Source organism: Camelina sativa, chromosome 13 (genome assembly GCF_000633955.1).
Source record: "Camelina sativa cultivar DH55 chromosome 13, Cs, whole genome shotgun sequence".
Classification (NCBI taxonomy): domain Eukaryota; kingdom Viridiplantae; phylum Streptophyta; class Magnoliopsida; order Brassicales; family Brassicaceae; genus Camelina; species Camelina sativa.
In genome coordinates this window covers 19,776,283-19,791,184 of record NC_025697.1, presented here as the reverse complement: position 1 = coordinate 19,791,184, position 14,902 = coordinate 19,776,283, and the positions used below count along the sequence as shown (strand labels likewise).

At 35.0% G+C, this 14,902-nt stretch overlaps 3 protein-coding genes and 2 long non-coding RNA genes across 5 annotated transcripts in view; 2 read left to right on the top strand and 3 right to left on the bottom strand.

The window, feature by feature from the left end:
* Window positions 847-3,834, top strand: LOC104737200 (protein FIZZY-RELATED 1-like). The gene is made up of 9 exons (XM_010457309.2): window positions 847-1,467; window positions 1,827-1,949; window positions 2,064-2,168; window positions 2,420-2,662; window positions 2,738-2,932; window positions 3,019-3,120; window positions 3,209-3,271; window positions 3,367-3,435; window positions 3,532-3,834. Exons 1-9 carry the CDS (start codon window positions 994-996, stop codon window positions 3,583-3,585), a joined length of 1,428 nt encoding a protein of 475 aa, XP_010455611.1. The 5' UTR covers window positions 847-993; the 3' UTR covers window positions 3,586-3,834.
* LOC104737199 (protein STAY-GREEN 1, chloroplastic-like) lies at window positions 5,803-7,144 on the bottom strand. The gene is made up of 4 exons (XM_010457308.2): window positions 7,002-7,144; window positions 6,672-6,845; window positions 6,392-6,559; window positions 5,803-6,299 (listed from the first exon to the last, which is right to left on the bottom strand). Exons 1-4 carry the CDS (start codon window positions 7,128-7,130, stop codon window positions 5,946-5,948), a joined length of 825 nt encoding a protein of 274 aa, XP_010455610.1. The 5' UTR covers window positions 7,131-7,144; the 3' UTR covers window positions 5,803-5,945.
* On the bottom strand, window positions 7,206-9,093 carry LOC104737198 (protein STAY-GREEN 2, chloroplastic-like). Its single transcript, XM_010457307.2, has 4 exons — window positions 8,728-9,093; window positions 8,300-8,473; window positions 8,032-8,199; window positions 7,206-7,795 (listed from the first exon to the last, which is right to left on the bottom strand). The coding sequence occupies exons 1-4, from the start codon at window positions 8,857-8,859 to the stop codon at window positions 7,439-7,441; spliced, it is 831 nt and encodes a 276-aa protein (XP_010455609.1). The 5' UTR covers window positions 8,860-9,093; the 3' UTR covers window positions 7,206-7,438.
* LOC104737197 overlaps window positions 14,062-14,902 on the bottom strand; it is a 1,616-nt gene continuing 775 nt past the window's right edge. The window contains exon 3 of the long non-coding RNA XR_759705.2: window positions 14,062-14,356. This is a non-coding gene — a long non-coding RNA (uncharacterized LOC104737197). The remainder of the gene's footprint in view (window positions 14,357-14,902) is intronic.
* Window positions 14,338-14,816, top strand: LOC104737196. Its single transcript, XR_759704.1, has 3 exons — window positions 14,338-14,423; window positions 14,498-14,579; window positions 14,662-14,816. It is a non-coding gene; the product is annotated as an uncharacterized LOC104737196 (long non-coding RNA).

Below are 14,902 nucleotides of genomic sequence, written 5' to 3'. Positions count from 1 at the left end.
TAAAATTGTTTCTCTTCTTTGTAGTAAGTCACTTGACCTAGCCACTCAACCAAGCAAACGGTCGAGTGTTTGATTGAGCACCATCTTGGTTACTTTACATTATTTTATGTTTTGCATCTTTGTAGTTCATTTCATTGCACTTGTCTAGTTCTTATTCCTTTTTGGTTATATCACCCTTTATGGATTGATATCTCTTATATTGCAACATCATAAGAGAGTAAAACCTATTGCATTCTACCTGATCATCATAGAGTATGTTTGTTTGACATTTCATCATACATTCATAGATTCACCTTCTATGGATTGACATCACCATTTATGGATTGACATCTCTTATATTTCAACATCATAAGTGAGTTAAAACCTTTTGAATTCTACCTGATCACCAACATAGGTATGTTTGTTTGGCATTTCATCATACATTCATAGGTTCACCAACATAGAAAAATGCATGTTTCAGAAAAAAGTTTTTGTGGGAAATTTTTTTATTTTATCTGTTAATTTAAATATTTTGCAAATAAAAGTAAATTGGTTACTAAATAATAATAAAAAGATAAAAATGAAAATGGCCAAGAATATGTATTAAAAAAAAAAGAATATCTCCAAAAGAGAATTTCTGACAAATTTTACGAAAAAAAAGAGTTATTATTTGGTTAATTAAGCCATTAAGAAAAAAATGTATATTTGGTTGATTCACAGAAAGTATTGGGCCAAAGCTTATTGAAACGAGATTAAAGCCCAACTAAAAGGTCCAATAAGATAACGGACAAAGATGATTGTCTAAAACTACGATAAACCCTACTACACCTGATCTGCCCCTTATTTTCGCACCATTTCACTTGACGTTTTCTGTTTCCCTCAACAATTTTCCCGGGAAAGGAAAAAAAAAAGCTTTAGTGAAGAAAAAAAAAAAACAGAAAGGTTTCATTTTTTTTTTCTCAACCCAAAATCGCAAATCTGGAGGAAAGAAACAGTAAGAGATTCAAATCAGCCATGGAAGAAGATGAATCAACACCGGAGAAGAAGATAGATTCTCAGCTGAATCTTCCACCGTCGATGAATCGACCGACGGTCTCACTCGAGTCTCGAATCAACCGTTTAATCGATTCAAACCATTACCACTCTCCTTCGAAGCCTATTTACTCAGATAGGTTTATCCCCAGTAGATCTGGTTCCAATTTCGCTCTTTTCGATCTCGCATCTTCTTCGCCGAAGAAGAAGGATGGGAAAGAAGACGGGGCTGGTTCATACGCGAGTCTTTTGAAAACGGCGCTTTTTGGTCCGGTGACGCCGGATAAAAGCGATGTTGTTAATGGGTTTTCTCCGTCGCGGAATATTTTTAGGTTTAAGACGGAGACGCAGAGGTCTTTGGACTTGTATTCGCCTTTTGGTTCTGATGAGGCGGCTCCTGGTGTTAGCCCTAGTCCTGTTAAGTCGCCGAGGAAGATTCCTAGGTCTCCTTATAAGGTGAGTATTTGCTTCATTCTTTTTTTGGGCTTTGGGGGTTTCTCAGGGTTTCTAGGGTTTGTGGGTTGAATTTAGGGTTTTTAGATTGTGTTTTCTTGGATGGATTTTTGTATTGTTTGGTGGATTTCAGGTTTTTGAGACTTGTGTTTCTTGATTGTGTTTGCCACATTTCATCTTCATGTGTGAAATTGTGTATTATGAGACTCTTGAGTTCTTTGTGAAGTTGTTGGATAGTGGGGACTGGATTGTTTGTTTAGGGAAACGTAGTGTCTACTCTTTATTCAGTTTGATTAGCAATGTCTGTCCTTTTTGTTTCATTTGCCCTGTTGATGAGAGTTGAGGCTTCTTGTTGTTGTTAGGTATTGGATGCGCCGGCTCTACAAGATGATTTTTACTTGAATCTCGTAGATTGGTCCGCCCATAATGTTCTTGCAGTAGGATTAGGGAACTGCGTGTACTTGTGGAATGCTTGTAGTAGCAAGGTGAGTTTTTTTTCTTTTCTTTTCTTTTCATCCTAATTTGTAACTTCTGTTTCATTCTTGTCTTAGGTAACTGCAGTGTCTTTTGTGGTGTGAATCTCTTTTTTCTATATGCAGGTAACTAAGTTATGCGATCTTGGGGTCGATGACAGTGTTTGCTCTGTGGGTTGGTCACTACGTGGAACACATTTGGCGATTGGCACTAGTAGCGGAACAGTACAGGTTAGATATAATCAAGACACATTTGAATTATGTCGGAGACTAGGTTGAATTAAACAATGGGATTAGTCCTTGAGAATGTAGCTTCTCTAAACGTTGTTTAACAGGAGTGCAATAACTAGTTTAGTTCATCGAATCATATTGGCTGCATTAACATGATCCTCGATGGTTAAGATGGATATTTGCCTTAAGATATGAGGAAGGAGTCATGATCTTTCTGTGGAGAACTTACCCTTAGTGTTTTCTGTTACTAGATCTGGGATGCGGTACGATGCAAGAGCATAAGAACAATGGAAGGTCATCGTCTAAGAGTTGGAGCCTTGGCATGGAGCTCATCACTTCTGTCTTCTGGTAGTAGAGACAAGAGAATACTTCAGAGGGACATAAGGTCTCAAGAAGATCATGTCAGTAAGCTAAAAGGTCACAAATCCGAAGTATGTGGACTCAAATGGTCTTTTGACAATCGCGAGTTAGCATCAGGCGGAAATGACAATAAGGTATATCTTCATTTTGTGTACGAAACAAACATAATTTTGCAAGCACGGGTAATGATGATTCTAGGATCTTTGCAGCTTTTTGTATGGAACCAACATTCAAAACAACCGGTTTTGAAATACTGTGAACATGCCGCAGCAGTGAAAGCCATTGCCTGGTCACCACATGTTCACGGGCTTCTTGCTTCCGGTGGCGGCACTGCTGATAGATGTATTCGTTTCTGGAACACAACGACAAACACTCATTTAAGTTGCGTAGACACCAACAGTCAGGTAAGCCCAGTTATGCTGGCTTTGAATAAACGACCAAAATTTTACACCGCAGTTATATATCTAAATAATCGTCTTAATACACGCAGGTGTGTAATCTGATGTGGTCCAAGAACGTGAATGAGCTTGTGAGCACACACGGATATTCCCAGAACCAAATCGTCGTTTGGAAATATCCAACCATGTCTAAAGTAAGAATTCTTTCTTCTTCATCTTGGTTTCTTTTTCTTCATTGCTGAATTTTTGAGATTTTAGTGATTGAAACTGTTACTCTGACAGTTGGCAACTCTCACTGGTCACACGTTCCGCGTTCTGTACCTTGCAGCCTCACCCGATGGACAGGTTCGTCTTTTTATTTCTCCTCATTGAACAATTGTGTACTCATTATTCTGTTGTCTGTCTTCTGCATCAAAACACTCTTCTTGTATCCATGGCAGACTATTGTGACAGGAGCAGGAGATGAAACCCTTAGATTCTGGAATGTCTTCCCTTCCCCGAAATCTCAGGTAAAGAACACCCGGCGTATATATATGTCGGATTCTTAACATCTTAACTATGTGAAAATGATCATTAAGTAACATACACTCTGTTTCCATTCTCAGAACAGGGAAAGCGAAATTGGGGCATCATCTTTTGGTAGAACAACAATCCGGTGAAATGTTGACATGATTTTTTTTTTTAATTCTAATCTCCTCCGGTGATAAAAGAAGAAGCTAATTCACAGAGATTTTGTTAGTTAGTCCTCCTAACCAAACCTCCCAGAGATTTTGTGAAGTCTTTTCTTATGAATATGCAAAAATTAGTTGAAGCAACTAAAAATGTCATATTAACGATGAGAGCTTTTTTTTTTTTGTGTGATCTGGTTTCTTTAGTTTTTTTTCCCATGTATAGATTGAATTCTTTTTTTTCTGTATATATGATTTTTTTTTTCAAACTTTTATCTACAGCAAGGAGAATGTAAGATGTAGATTTCTCCTTACCTAGAGTTAAAATGTTACAAGGACCACCAATGTTATAAGGAGCACCAACTAATCTAAGTTCTCTTACTAATCTAAGTTCAATTATTTTCACGTTAAGGTGTGGTCCTAGTAACAAATAGTATTGAACCTGCAGGACCAAAACGATTTTGATTTATTAGAATTATGATGTTGATCAACCCCTTATTGCTTCCAATACATAGAAAATCCAAAGTGCATGATGTCGATCTATGCTTATTGCTTCCAAGTTTCAAATAAAAAATCCAAAGTGTTTTTAGTTAAATAATTTTGTTTATTATAGATAATACAAAAAATGAAATTCGTTTTACATACGAATTTCACCAAAAAAGCAGGTGAAATAAGACTGCTTTTTTTGTGATAAGTCTTATACTCTTTTTGATGTTTATTAATCTATTTTTTAGAAAACAGTTTTGTTCAAAAAAGATCTTTTTCTTTTCTCCATGCAATATTTATTGATGAATGATAAACTTCAAGAAAAATAATTGAATACTAATGATTTAGAGTTATAAAAAATTGCACATGGCAAAAAATAATGCATTTGTAAATTAACTTTTAGTATTTTTTTCATAATATATGTTAAAATCTATAATAATGGGTTAATTAGGAAGAAACTGCATATTGAAAACGGAGAGAGTAAATTTAGTTTTTGACTTTATAAATTGACTCCGTACAAATTGGAAGCATGTACAAATTACACATTCTAATAGACGGATAGACGGACTGTCGCACCATAGAATGCGTTTTCTATATACATACGAATTTATCACATAAAATATAAACTTATTGCAATACAATATGATTTAACACGATAGATTTATAAACTTGTTGATATATACATGTTTTGTTGCCATGTTAATCTAACATATAATTTTTTTTTTGTTTAAAAAACAATATATTTTTTAATCACTAGACTGGAGTTATCTTGTTTCTAACATATAATTGGAACATGTTAATCCAGCATTTATTTTATTATATTGCTAAAGAATTTGTAATATGTGTAAAAGAACATTTTTGTCCAACTTAGTTGATGAGAGATAACTAAAATTTACAATAACCATAGGTGAATTCTTAAATTTTTAATTTTTTGGGGTATATATATAGATTAATATAGCCCTCGATCCCAATTCTTGAGAGCACTTGCTTTGTTTTCCATCACCAGCAAGATCTTCCTAGTAATGGTAACATGAGGCAGAGACAAACCGTGATGATACCGAAGGTTACGCCCTTTCCACAACTCAAAAGTTCCTTTCTTGCCAAACTTGATAGGGAAAGCTAATTATTAATCATAGGCGACTTAGCTGTATGTAGCCAGAGAAGAATTTGGTCCCAAGAGTGAGGGATATTTGACAGACCCATGTTATGAGTCACACTATCCCAAATAGAGCTGGAAAATTGGCATTCGAAGAACCGATGATTTCGGCTTGTAGTATGAGAGCCACATAGAAGACATACTGGCTCCACATCTATCCCTCAAGCCGATAATCTATCAAGGGTTGGATTAATATAGCCCTTATAAACCATAGGTTAGTGAGAGAAAAAAAAAAAGACTAGTCTTTGCCTCACCACATAATATTACCCTCACGTTTTTGCATGTATCGATGCCTCCATTTATGATATACGTAATTTATGTAGAATCAATTCAGGTATTTTTTTGTTTCCTCCTAACATAATAATGTGCAATAAAGTTTCGAAAACTCCTTCTATCCACTAATCCACAATAATCTATAGATATTTTATGTTTACATTCTTCATAAATGATATACGAAATGTTAATATTTCTACGACGTTAAAATTCACATATAGTTGAACTCTTCATAAATGATCAACACACGGATTAAAACACATGTATATGTAGAGTAGATTCACATATAGTTGTAGTCTTGTAGAGTATATTATAGCACAAAGATCGTAAAACATAAAATATACATTAATGGATATCTTGCACACGACGTAAATAGTTTGAGTCGCGCCTTGTTATTATTTACTCCAATATCGAAGGATACGTCTCTGTTGTATTACTATTCTCTTTTACTACGATTATACGTGTACTCAGTCACAAGATTCTCTCCGGCCGTAGCTACATCTTCATCCTCTTCATGACCTTGGCTGCCATGAGAGTGAGAAGACCACGAGATCGTGCTGTCCATCGGAAAGCAACAGCTGCACTCATCAAGACAAGGAGGTTCCGGTAGGACTTCACACGTCTCAGTCTTACAATCACCGCGCGAGGTAGCCTCACATAGCGGACCCAAACATTCGACTTTGTTGAACTCGGGGATGTTTGAATGGAAATAAACCCAAACACAAGCTTCATGCAGCTCAGGGTAATTGTTTAACATGTTCTCATCTCCATAGACAAAAGCGTTTAACACCTATAAATCAATCAAAAATAAATGGATCCATTACTTTGCCTAAGAAGTCGATAATCGCGTAGACTATAGTTCGGTTAAAGAAAAAAAATTACCATTGGTAATTCCTTGCAAAATATGAAGTAACGAAGTTTTGCAGTGAGGTCCAAAAGAAAATGATCGCCGCTAATGTGACAATGAACGTGAAGCGACATTTTACTTTTCACCTTTCTCCACTCGGCAACCACTTCGTCCCGGTACAATTTGTTTGTCCATCCTTGCAACTGGCACAACCAGGGGAAAAAAACAATTCATCAGACGCAAAACTCTAAACTTCAAACACTTAACTTTAACTGTAATGTGTATACATATGTTAAACGGTGGATATATAGTTACCTGAGAATTATTGATAGATTGAGAGATAGCCAAAGTTAAGTTTGAGCTGATGTCACTGTGAGTGAGAGTGTAAGTTCTTGGGAGCTTTGAGGGATGCTTCTTCTCATCAACTCCTAAGAACACGACATTCAGTTTAGAAGCTTCGAAAACCGCCTGTCCGAATAATCTTGCAACCTTCACAATACCGAAAGAAACAAAAAAAAAAGCCAGATGCAAAGTAAAATAGCATTAGCATCTAATCTAGATACGACAAGTAGTAGATATGTTCACTTAGTTTTCTAGAAACAGAGATTTGAACACATTTCTCAGAGAGAAGAATGAAATTATTACAGGAAACATAGATTGCTTCTTCTTCTTGGTACTTCTAGTGGTTGAAGGGATTGAGCTACCTCTCTCTTTGTCTGAAAAATCTTGTTTCAAGTTTGCTGGGAGCAACAAATTTGCCATAAGGCTACACATCTTTTCTCTCTCTCAGAATTGTAGAGGCAATAAAGATAATGAAAATTGTCCATAAAATGATAGGGTGTCTTCCGGTGACTTCACACGATATGCTACTATTTATCTCTATTCATAACCATACAATCAAAACACATGCATCGCGGGTGGGTCTAATACAACTATTCACCTCAAAAGAAGTATCTAACTTATGATACCAAGACTTAGGATACAATTGTTTACACCCAATTTACAAAGAACAAACAAACTGTCATGTCCCCACTTTTCCTAACCACCAAACAAAAACAAAATACACATTGTTATGCCATCTATCATTTCGATCTCTCAGCGTTAGGTCCAAAATTTCCCAACATGCCATCCGCGAGATTCTCATCCGCTACCGCTTTGCTATGTTGATAATGACGATGAGACCACGGGATCGTGCTAACACTCGGAAAGCAACATTTGCACTCATCAGGACAAGGTAGCTCCGGTAGAGTTTCACTCTTTTTACGGGTTCTATTTCCGTCATGCTGGTGCTGTGACGTGGCCTCCCAAAGCGGGCCCCAACATTCGACCTTGTTGTACTCCGGAATGTTAGAATGAAAATAAACCCAAACAGGAGATTCTTGCAGCTCTGGGTAGCTTGTTAGCAAGTTCCCATCTCCGTGGACAAAAGCTTTCAATACCTATAAAGCAATAGCTCACAATTATTAATAGTCCACTTTGTTACATACCATATAGGTCACTATTATTAATTGACCACGTTGTTACCTAGCATATACAAGGTCACTATTATTACTAGACCACGTTGTGAAAGACCATATAGAATATGAATCTTACTCTGGCCATTTAAAAATTCATAGTGGCAAAACTTATACATGACATTAACCACTAGACTATTACCAAGATTGTGCAAACTTACCACCGGTAATTCTTTACAAAAGATGTAGTACCGAAGCTTCGCAATGAGATTCAAGAGGAAGTGGCCTCCGCTAATATGGCAATGAACGTGGAGCGACATTTTACCTTTCACTTTTTTCCACTCGGCCACAACTTCGTCCCGGAACAACCTAGTTGCCCATCCTTGCAACTACTGAACCCACAAAACCCAAATTTTCCATTAATCTCCTAGATTACTGAACTATAAAAACCGTATATACCTTGCAAACAAGGGGAGAATTTATGATTACCTGAGAATTGTTGATGGATTGAGATATAGCTAAAGTTAATTTAGCGGTTATGTCACTGTGAGTTAGAGTGTAAGTTCTTGGGAGCTTAGCTGGATGCTTCTTCTCATCAACTCCTAAGAATAATACTTTCAATTTGGAGGCTTCAAAAATCGCCGGTCCAAACAATCTTGCGACCTTATCCATTCAAAATTTTGCAAATTACCAATTCATCACTTCATTAAATTTTAGATTCAAACAAGACGTAACGTGAAGAGATAAACCCTAAAAAACAGAGTAATCAAACTAAACCAATCGAAATTATTTTTTTACTATTCCTAAAATTGTACAGAATTAGTAATAGATCTACATAGATACGTTTCAAAATCAAACAAATAATGAAAATAATAACAAAACAAAAACTTTGAAAACAGAGTGTTTGAGATACTCACAGGAACAATAGATCTGTTATTCATCTTGGATCTTCTAGTGGTAACACAGAGTGAGCTATTACTGCTCTGTCTCTGTGGAAAAGTTGGTTTCATCGTCGATGGTAGTAAAAGATTTGTCGCCAAACTACACATCTCTGCTTGTTTTCAAGTAATCAAAATTTGCAGAACCACGAGATTGAAGAATACAATAATTATAAATACAGAGACAGCTCTATTAATCAAGATTTCACGCTATTCTTACGTGTTGGTAATCAAAAACTTGTTAACTTTGAAACCACGAAAAAAAAAGATTTCAAGCTTTCGCTTTCGGTTTAGTTTTTTTTTTTCCTTCCAGGTATTTTTTTCTTTTTCTTTTCTTTCTCTTTTTGTTGCGTGTTGGGTTAGATAACTATATATACGAGTTTAGAAGAAGGTTACTTCTGTTTCTAGACTTCTTCTTACTCCAAAGATCTCTGTAAACAGATGAGACTGAGAGTGACACGTGGCGTCCAGCTTCTTTACTGCATGAGCTAGCATGTGTCGTTTAGACTATATATTAGCTTAGACGTGGCTTTAATGTGTTATGTGTTATGTACCGTTTACTTTTTACGAAGCAAGTAGATAAGATGTTCGGTCCTTGCCAAATTGTGGTCACACTTTTAGCTGCCGTTTTGCCTAAATGTGTTTGCCAAATTGTGGTCACACTTTTTTGTTTCCGTTGCCTAAAATATATCCGTATGATCCGGTGTTGACTATAAACCCGGGTTAAACTTTGACTGAAGTTAAAATTATCTGTTAGTTGATTAATCTAGTATGAATTGGTTAAAGTAACAAATTATCTATGAATCGGACTATCTAGTAATCTCAAAGATACATTTTCAAAATGTTAGTCCACACATCATTATGAATTAATTGAGATTAAAATTATTGTAAATCAAAAGGACTCTCGTCGGTCAGAACGTAAGAGTTGACTCGCTGGTCAATACGATATTTTGCAAGATCAGACGATTTAGGAGTGAAAATGAAGAAAGGTTTGGAGTCTCTGGAATCACTGGGTTAGCGTCGCAGCAACAAAAATGAAGCGTCTATGCGCCAATGAGGCTATTTCCTTGGTTTTCAAGTTGAATCTAGAGGAGTCTTACATCACTTATTCAGTAGAGAACTATACCACATATGGTTTGGTCATGGATGTTTCGGGGCAGTTCATGCTACACATTTTGTTAGTTGAGATCCAGATGTGGGGTGTGATATGGTCTCAACCCAAGAGATAGATGTGCGGTTTTTAATTCTTGTGAATCGTTTACGATTTTCAATGAAAACCAAGACAAAATGCCTTGTAAGTGTGTTCCTGGTTTCAGACAACCGATCAACCATGACTTGACTTTTCTGGTGGTTGTGAAAGGGAAACCAAATTTCAATGTGGCAAAGGAAACAACAATTTCCTTCCTATTGGAAACATGAAATTATCCACTGATCCAACAACAACATTGGGCTTGGCAGCAAATCCTGTTACAACAACTCGGCCTATGCATATGATGGCGAAAAGTGTTTGATGTGGAGAACAAATGCCTTTAATCTCCAACAACTCGATGCATATAGCAGCAAGGAACACATATTTTTCCTTAGATAGAATTAAATTATTCATAATAGTATAATATTTGGTTTAGATAGAATTAAAGAGCACAAGTCTTCCTGCAAATACATTTGTTGTAGAAGAATCCTCCTTTGAAACTTGAGAGAAGGTCTCTTTATAACGAGAGAATCCTTCTTCAAAAATGAAGAGAAGATCTTTTTATAGTCAATGCCATCTTTTTGGGTAAAACCTTTGGCAACTAGCTGAATCTTGTATCTTGCAATGTTACCTTTTGAGTCGCGTTTAGTCTTAAAGACTCATTTAGAACCAACGGTTTTGAAACCGTTCGACAACTCTACTAAGTCTCAAACATTATTATCACCCATAGATTTTTTTTCTTCTTTCGCGGAAATAGACTATTTTTTCAGAATTGTCACTTTCCATGGCTTTTCAGAATATGTTTGGATCTTTGTCAATGCTTAAGTCACATTCACTTTCAACAGCATAAACCATATAGTCATTTGAATGGCAGATCTTCATTTCCTTTCAGATTGCCTTAATGGTTCTAGTGGTACACCATTTTCTTTATGAATAGCAACAATCTCATTAATAGTCTATTCATCTATTGGGATTTGTACATCATCATGTTGTTTTATTGCCTCATTTGAATGTACTGAAACAATAGGAACAACAACCTTAGGTGTAACGACAACATGTGAAGAAACTTCAACCTGAACTTCTTGAATGTCCACCTGTCTTGGTAAACCACTCCCACTAGTTTAACCATTTTCAATGAACCTACCATTTCCCGTTTCAACTATTCTCGTACTATGCTTAGGACAGTAAAATACATACCCCTTTGATTTTTCCGGATAGCCAATAAAGAAGCCACTGACAGTCCTCGAATCAAGTATTTTTTCATGTGGATTATATGGTTTTAGTTCTGCTGGATATCCCTAAAAACGTAGATGTCTTAACCTAGGTTTTCCTTCCTGTCCACAGTTCAAAAGGAGTCTTAGGAACTGCCTTACTAGGAACCCGGTTTAAGACATACATTGCTGTTTTTAATGCATATGTCCACAACGAAAGGGGTAAAGAACTATTAGTTATCATGCTCCTAACCATTTCCATTAAAGTACGATTCCGCCTCTCAGCTACACCATTCTGCTGAGGAGTACCAAGCATTGTATACTGTGCACAAGTAGCTTCACAAATGGACCATGAGATTGTCCATTTCGATGATTTTTTTGTAAAAGTCACCACCTCTATCAGACCGCACTACTTTTACTTTTCTATATAATTTCCTTTCCACCTCATTAATGAATATATCTAGAGTATTCACGGACTAAGATTTTTCATTCAACAGATAAGTATAACCATAACGTGAGTAATCATCAATAATGGTGATAAAGTATTTTTCACCGCTCCAAGATGGAGCATCAAATAGACCACATATATCGGTGTGAATTAACTCAATAACTTGAGTACTTCTTGTGGCTGGTTTCTTTGTAATGTGTTTAGTCTGCTTTCCTTTCTTGCAGTCTACACACATATCTAGATCACAAAAATCCAAGTGAGGAAGAATTTCATTTGTTACCAACCTCATAATTCTTTCCTTAGAAATGTGACATAGTCTTTGATGCCACAAGAAAGCTGAACTTTCATTAGATGCACTACGCTTAATGCCTTGATTTTCAATATTAAACAAAGATTCAAAAAACTTTATATCAAGATTGAAACGATAAAGTGAATCAAACAAAATACCACCTCTATTAAGGTAATCATTTCAGTACAATGAGAAAACACCATACAATGAGAAAACACCATGTCCAATCCTAAAATTAAAACATAAATTATGGAACCTACTAATGGAAACAAGATTTTTAGCACACTCAGGTACATAGAGACACCCTTCAAGACCTACATGACATCCAGTGTCCAAGATCAACTTATAAGTCCTAATGCCTTCAATTTGTGTCTTCATTCTGTTTCCCATGAACAAGAATGTTCAGGTCTTCTTATGGGCTGAATCAAACTGAATCCCTATTTAATATGAGACACATGAGTAGTAGCAACAATATCTAACCACCAAGTATTTTTAGGCACTTCGACAAAGTTCAGTTCCGAGCAAACATAAATATGTTGCATACCTTTCTTTTCGAACAAAGCATTTCTTTTCGGACTGTCTTTCTTGAAGTGTCCCATTTTCTTGCAAAAGAAACACTTCTTTTCCGTATGGATTTGACTTTCAGGACCTTTCATGATAGCTTTATCATTTATCTTGTCCTTCCTACTTGGTTTTCCTTTATTGCTGCTATCATATCCATAGCCCACAAGATTGACAATATGATGCTTCATTTTCTTAATTCTCTTTTCTCTTGAACTAACATAGTCTGTAACTCCTTAAATTCTCATTTATCTTTAATGATGTTGTAATTCACCTGGAACTGGCTAAACTCAAAAGGTAGAAAGTTCATAATGAATTGGACCAAGAAATTTTCATGAACTTCCATTTCCAAGGTTGACAACCTTGGTGCCAAGTTAGACATGTGGGTCTCACGATCATGAATTGGCTGAGACCAGTAAAAGTTTTTCGTAGTAAGCTCATTCATGAGACTTCCTACAATCTGATACGACTTGTCAGCCAAATCAGATTGTGAACACTCCTTAATTTTTTCTATGAATTCTCTTCTTTTCTTTGTCTTAGGCATAGATGGTTTAACACTTTCTGCTATCGTCATTTTCATAAGGTTCAAACTCAGCCTGTTCTATCGCTCCCAAATCTCATAACGAGATTTTTTTGGTTTTGGAGCTATAATGGTTGCGCAGGTTCATCATCCGTTAGTATTAAAGAGTCTAAAGCTATTATACCCAATGTAAACCGGATCTGATCGGACCATTCACCTTCATTCAGCTCATTGAACTTTACGACAGAGTTAGCAGATACATACAAGTTTGAAGAAGCTGCAAACATGTAAACATGCTTACCTATTAGTGCTTTGACACTTTTACACACTCTTAAGACCTAACTTAAATTTAATGCATGAATTTAAATAACTTTTGAACAATATTTAAATACAAACAATTTTAACGATGCTAAATTTATAATTTTATAATTAATTAAATCACATATTAATCAAATAAATTTGTTACTTTTGGATATACATATTATTGACTATATTAAAAATAATTAATTATTTTCATATCTCTATATTAATAAAAAAGAAGTACAACTTCTCTTTTGAACGAAAATATTCCCGATGCCAACAACCAGAAAACAACTGCATTAAAGGTTAAATATGACATTAAAAGTTATTGGGTCGGGTAATTTAAAAAAATTACCCGAAATCAAAACACTCGGACACCTATCCAAAAACTAAATATGGGTTATTTGGTTATATATTTATTCGATTAAATCAAAAATATTAAATATTAAATGAAAATTATATAGATAAAATCTATTCCAAATTTTTTATGGTTGATCGAATATTTATGGTGCCTATAATCTAGGAAATTAACAAAATTAACTACGAATCCTAAATTTTTGGGTATATAACTATTAACTAATAATTCTGAGATTTTGCATATATTCAAATCATAAATATGGGATACTAATTCCCGAAGTGATTTTACTATTCCATATACATCGGATACTAATTTCTGAAACTTTTAAGTTTTAACTAGCCCTATATTTTTGGAAACTTATTTAGAAAACTATAAAGCATTTTCTAATTTAGATTCTAAATTAATTGCATATAAAATATTAATTCCATAACAACCACAAATTGAAAAAAAAAACGATATTCTCAATTTTTAAAATTTAGCGTGTCAAAAACCTATTCTCAAATCTTCTATCCACCTAACCCCAAGAGACTTATGACCTCTATAAATAAGTTTTTCAATACGAAAAATTAGCACATCAACACTGATTTTATCTTTTTTTTTTTTTTGTGTTCAAAGACTGATCTTATCTTTTAACACGATAAGAGAGCATTTCCAGAAATCAATAGCCCTTCATTTTCTTATATCAGAGATTAACAACCTTACTCAGTCGCATGGTGCATCTAAGTTAAAATCCTGCATAATGAATAATTTAATGTCAGATCTGTCCAGACAAAATAAGAAAGATGGAACTAATGAGAAAGTAAGTTTTCATGTGTATAAAACTTAAATCTATTTTTTTATATTAATTAACTTGATCTGTTTTCTGTCTCACAGAGCAAAGGTAACTCATTCACTTTCTGTCTCACAGAGCACAGCTCCACCTCATCCTATGAGCTTTGTTGGAAAGACTCCAATGGTATGTGTTAGAAGTTAGAACGTGTAACGTTACATTTATATACTAAATATTTTACAGTTCTCATTCTAATTTATTTTCCTAGGTTCCACTAATACTAATATTTCAGAAAACTCAGAAACTACTATGGACATTCTATCTATACTTCATTTTAGCGCAAAAAAAAAGAGGGTATTGTTCTTTTCTGGACAATCTAAGCATTCTTTCACAAGCAAGAAGCAACAGCATAAAATAATTACACAAATCCTTTGATACACTTCACATAACAAGGAAACAAAATTATATGTTAATGATGTTTTGTTCTGTTTTTTTTTTTTTTTTTTTTT

Bases quoted from the DNA above. Each gene is read 5' to 3' on its own strand.
- LOC104737199 (XM_010457308.2), bottom strand. From the start codon at position 7,130: ATGTGTAGCCTTATGGCAAATTTGTTGCTCCCAGCAAACTTGAAACAA. The intron at 6,560-6,671 runs GTAACTATATAT...TGGTTGTGCCAG, and splicing joins AATCTATCAATAATTCTCAG to TTGCAAGGATGGACAAACAA. The intron at 6,300-6,391 runs GTAATTTTTTTT...ATTGATTTATAG, and splicing joins TTTGCAAGGAATTACCAATG to GTGTTAAACGCTTTTGTCTA.
- LOC104737200 (XM_010457309.2), top strand. From the start codon at position 994: ATGGAAGAAGATGAATCAACACCGGAGAAGAAGATAGATTCTCAGCTG. The intron at 2,933-3,018 runs GTAAGCCCAGTT...TAATACACGCAG, and splicing joins GCGTAGACACCAACAGTCAG to GTGTGTAATCTGATGTGGTC. The intron at 3,272-3,366 runs GTTCGTCTTTTT...TATCCATGGCAG, and splicing joins CAGCCTCACCCGATGGACAG to ACTATTGTGACAGGAGCAGG.
- LOC104737198 (XM_010457307.2), bottom strand. From the start codon at position 8,859: ATGTGTAGTTTGGCGACAAATCTTTTACTACCATCGACGATGAAACCA. The intron at 8,474-8,727 runs GTGAGTATCTCA...TGAATGGATAAG, and splicing joins ATAACAGATCTATTGTTCCT to GTCGCAAGATTGTTTGGACC. The intron at 8,200-8,299 runs GTAATCATAAAT...TGGGTTCAGTAG, and splicing joins AATCCATCAACAATTCTCAG to TTGCAAGGATGGGCAACTAG.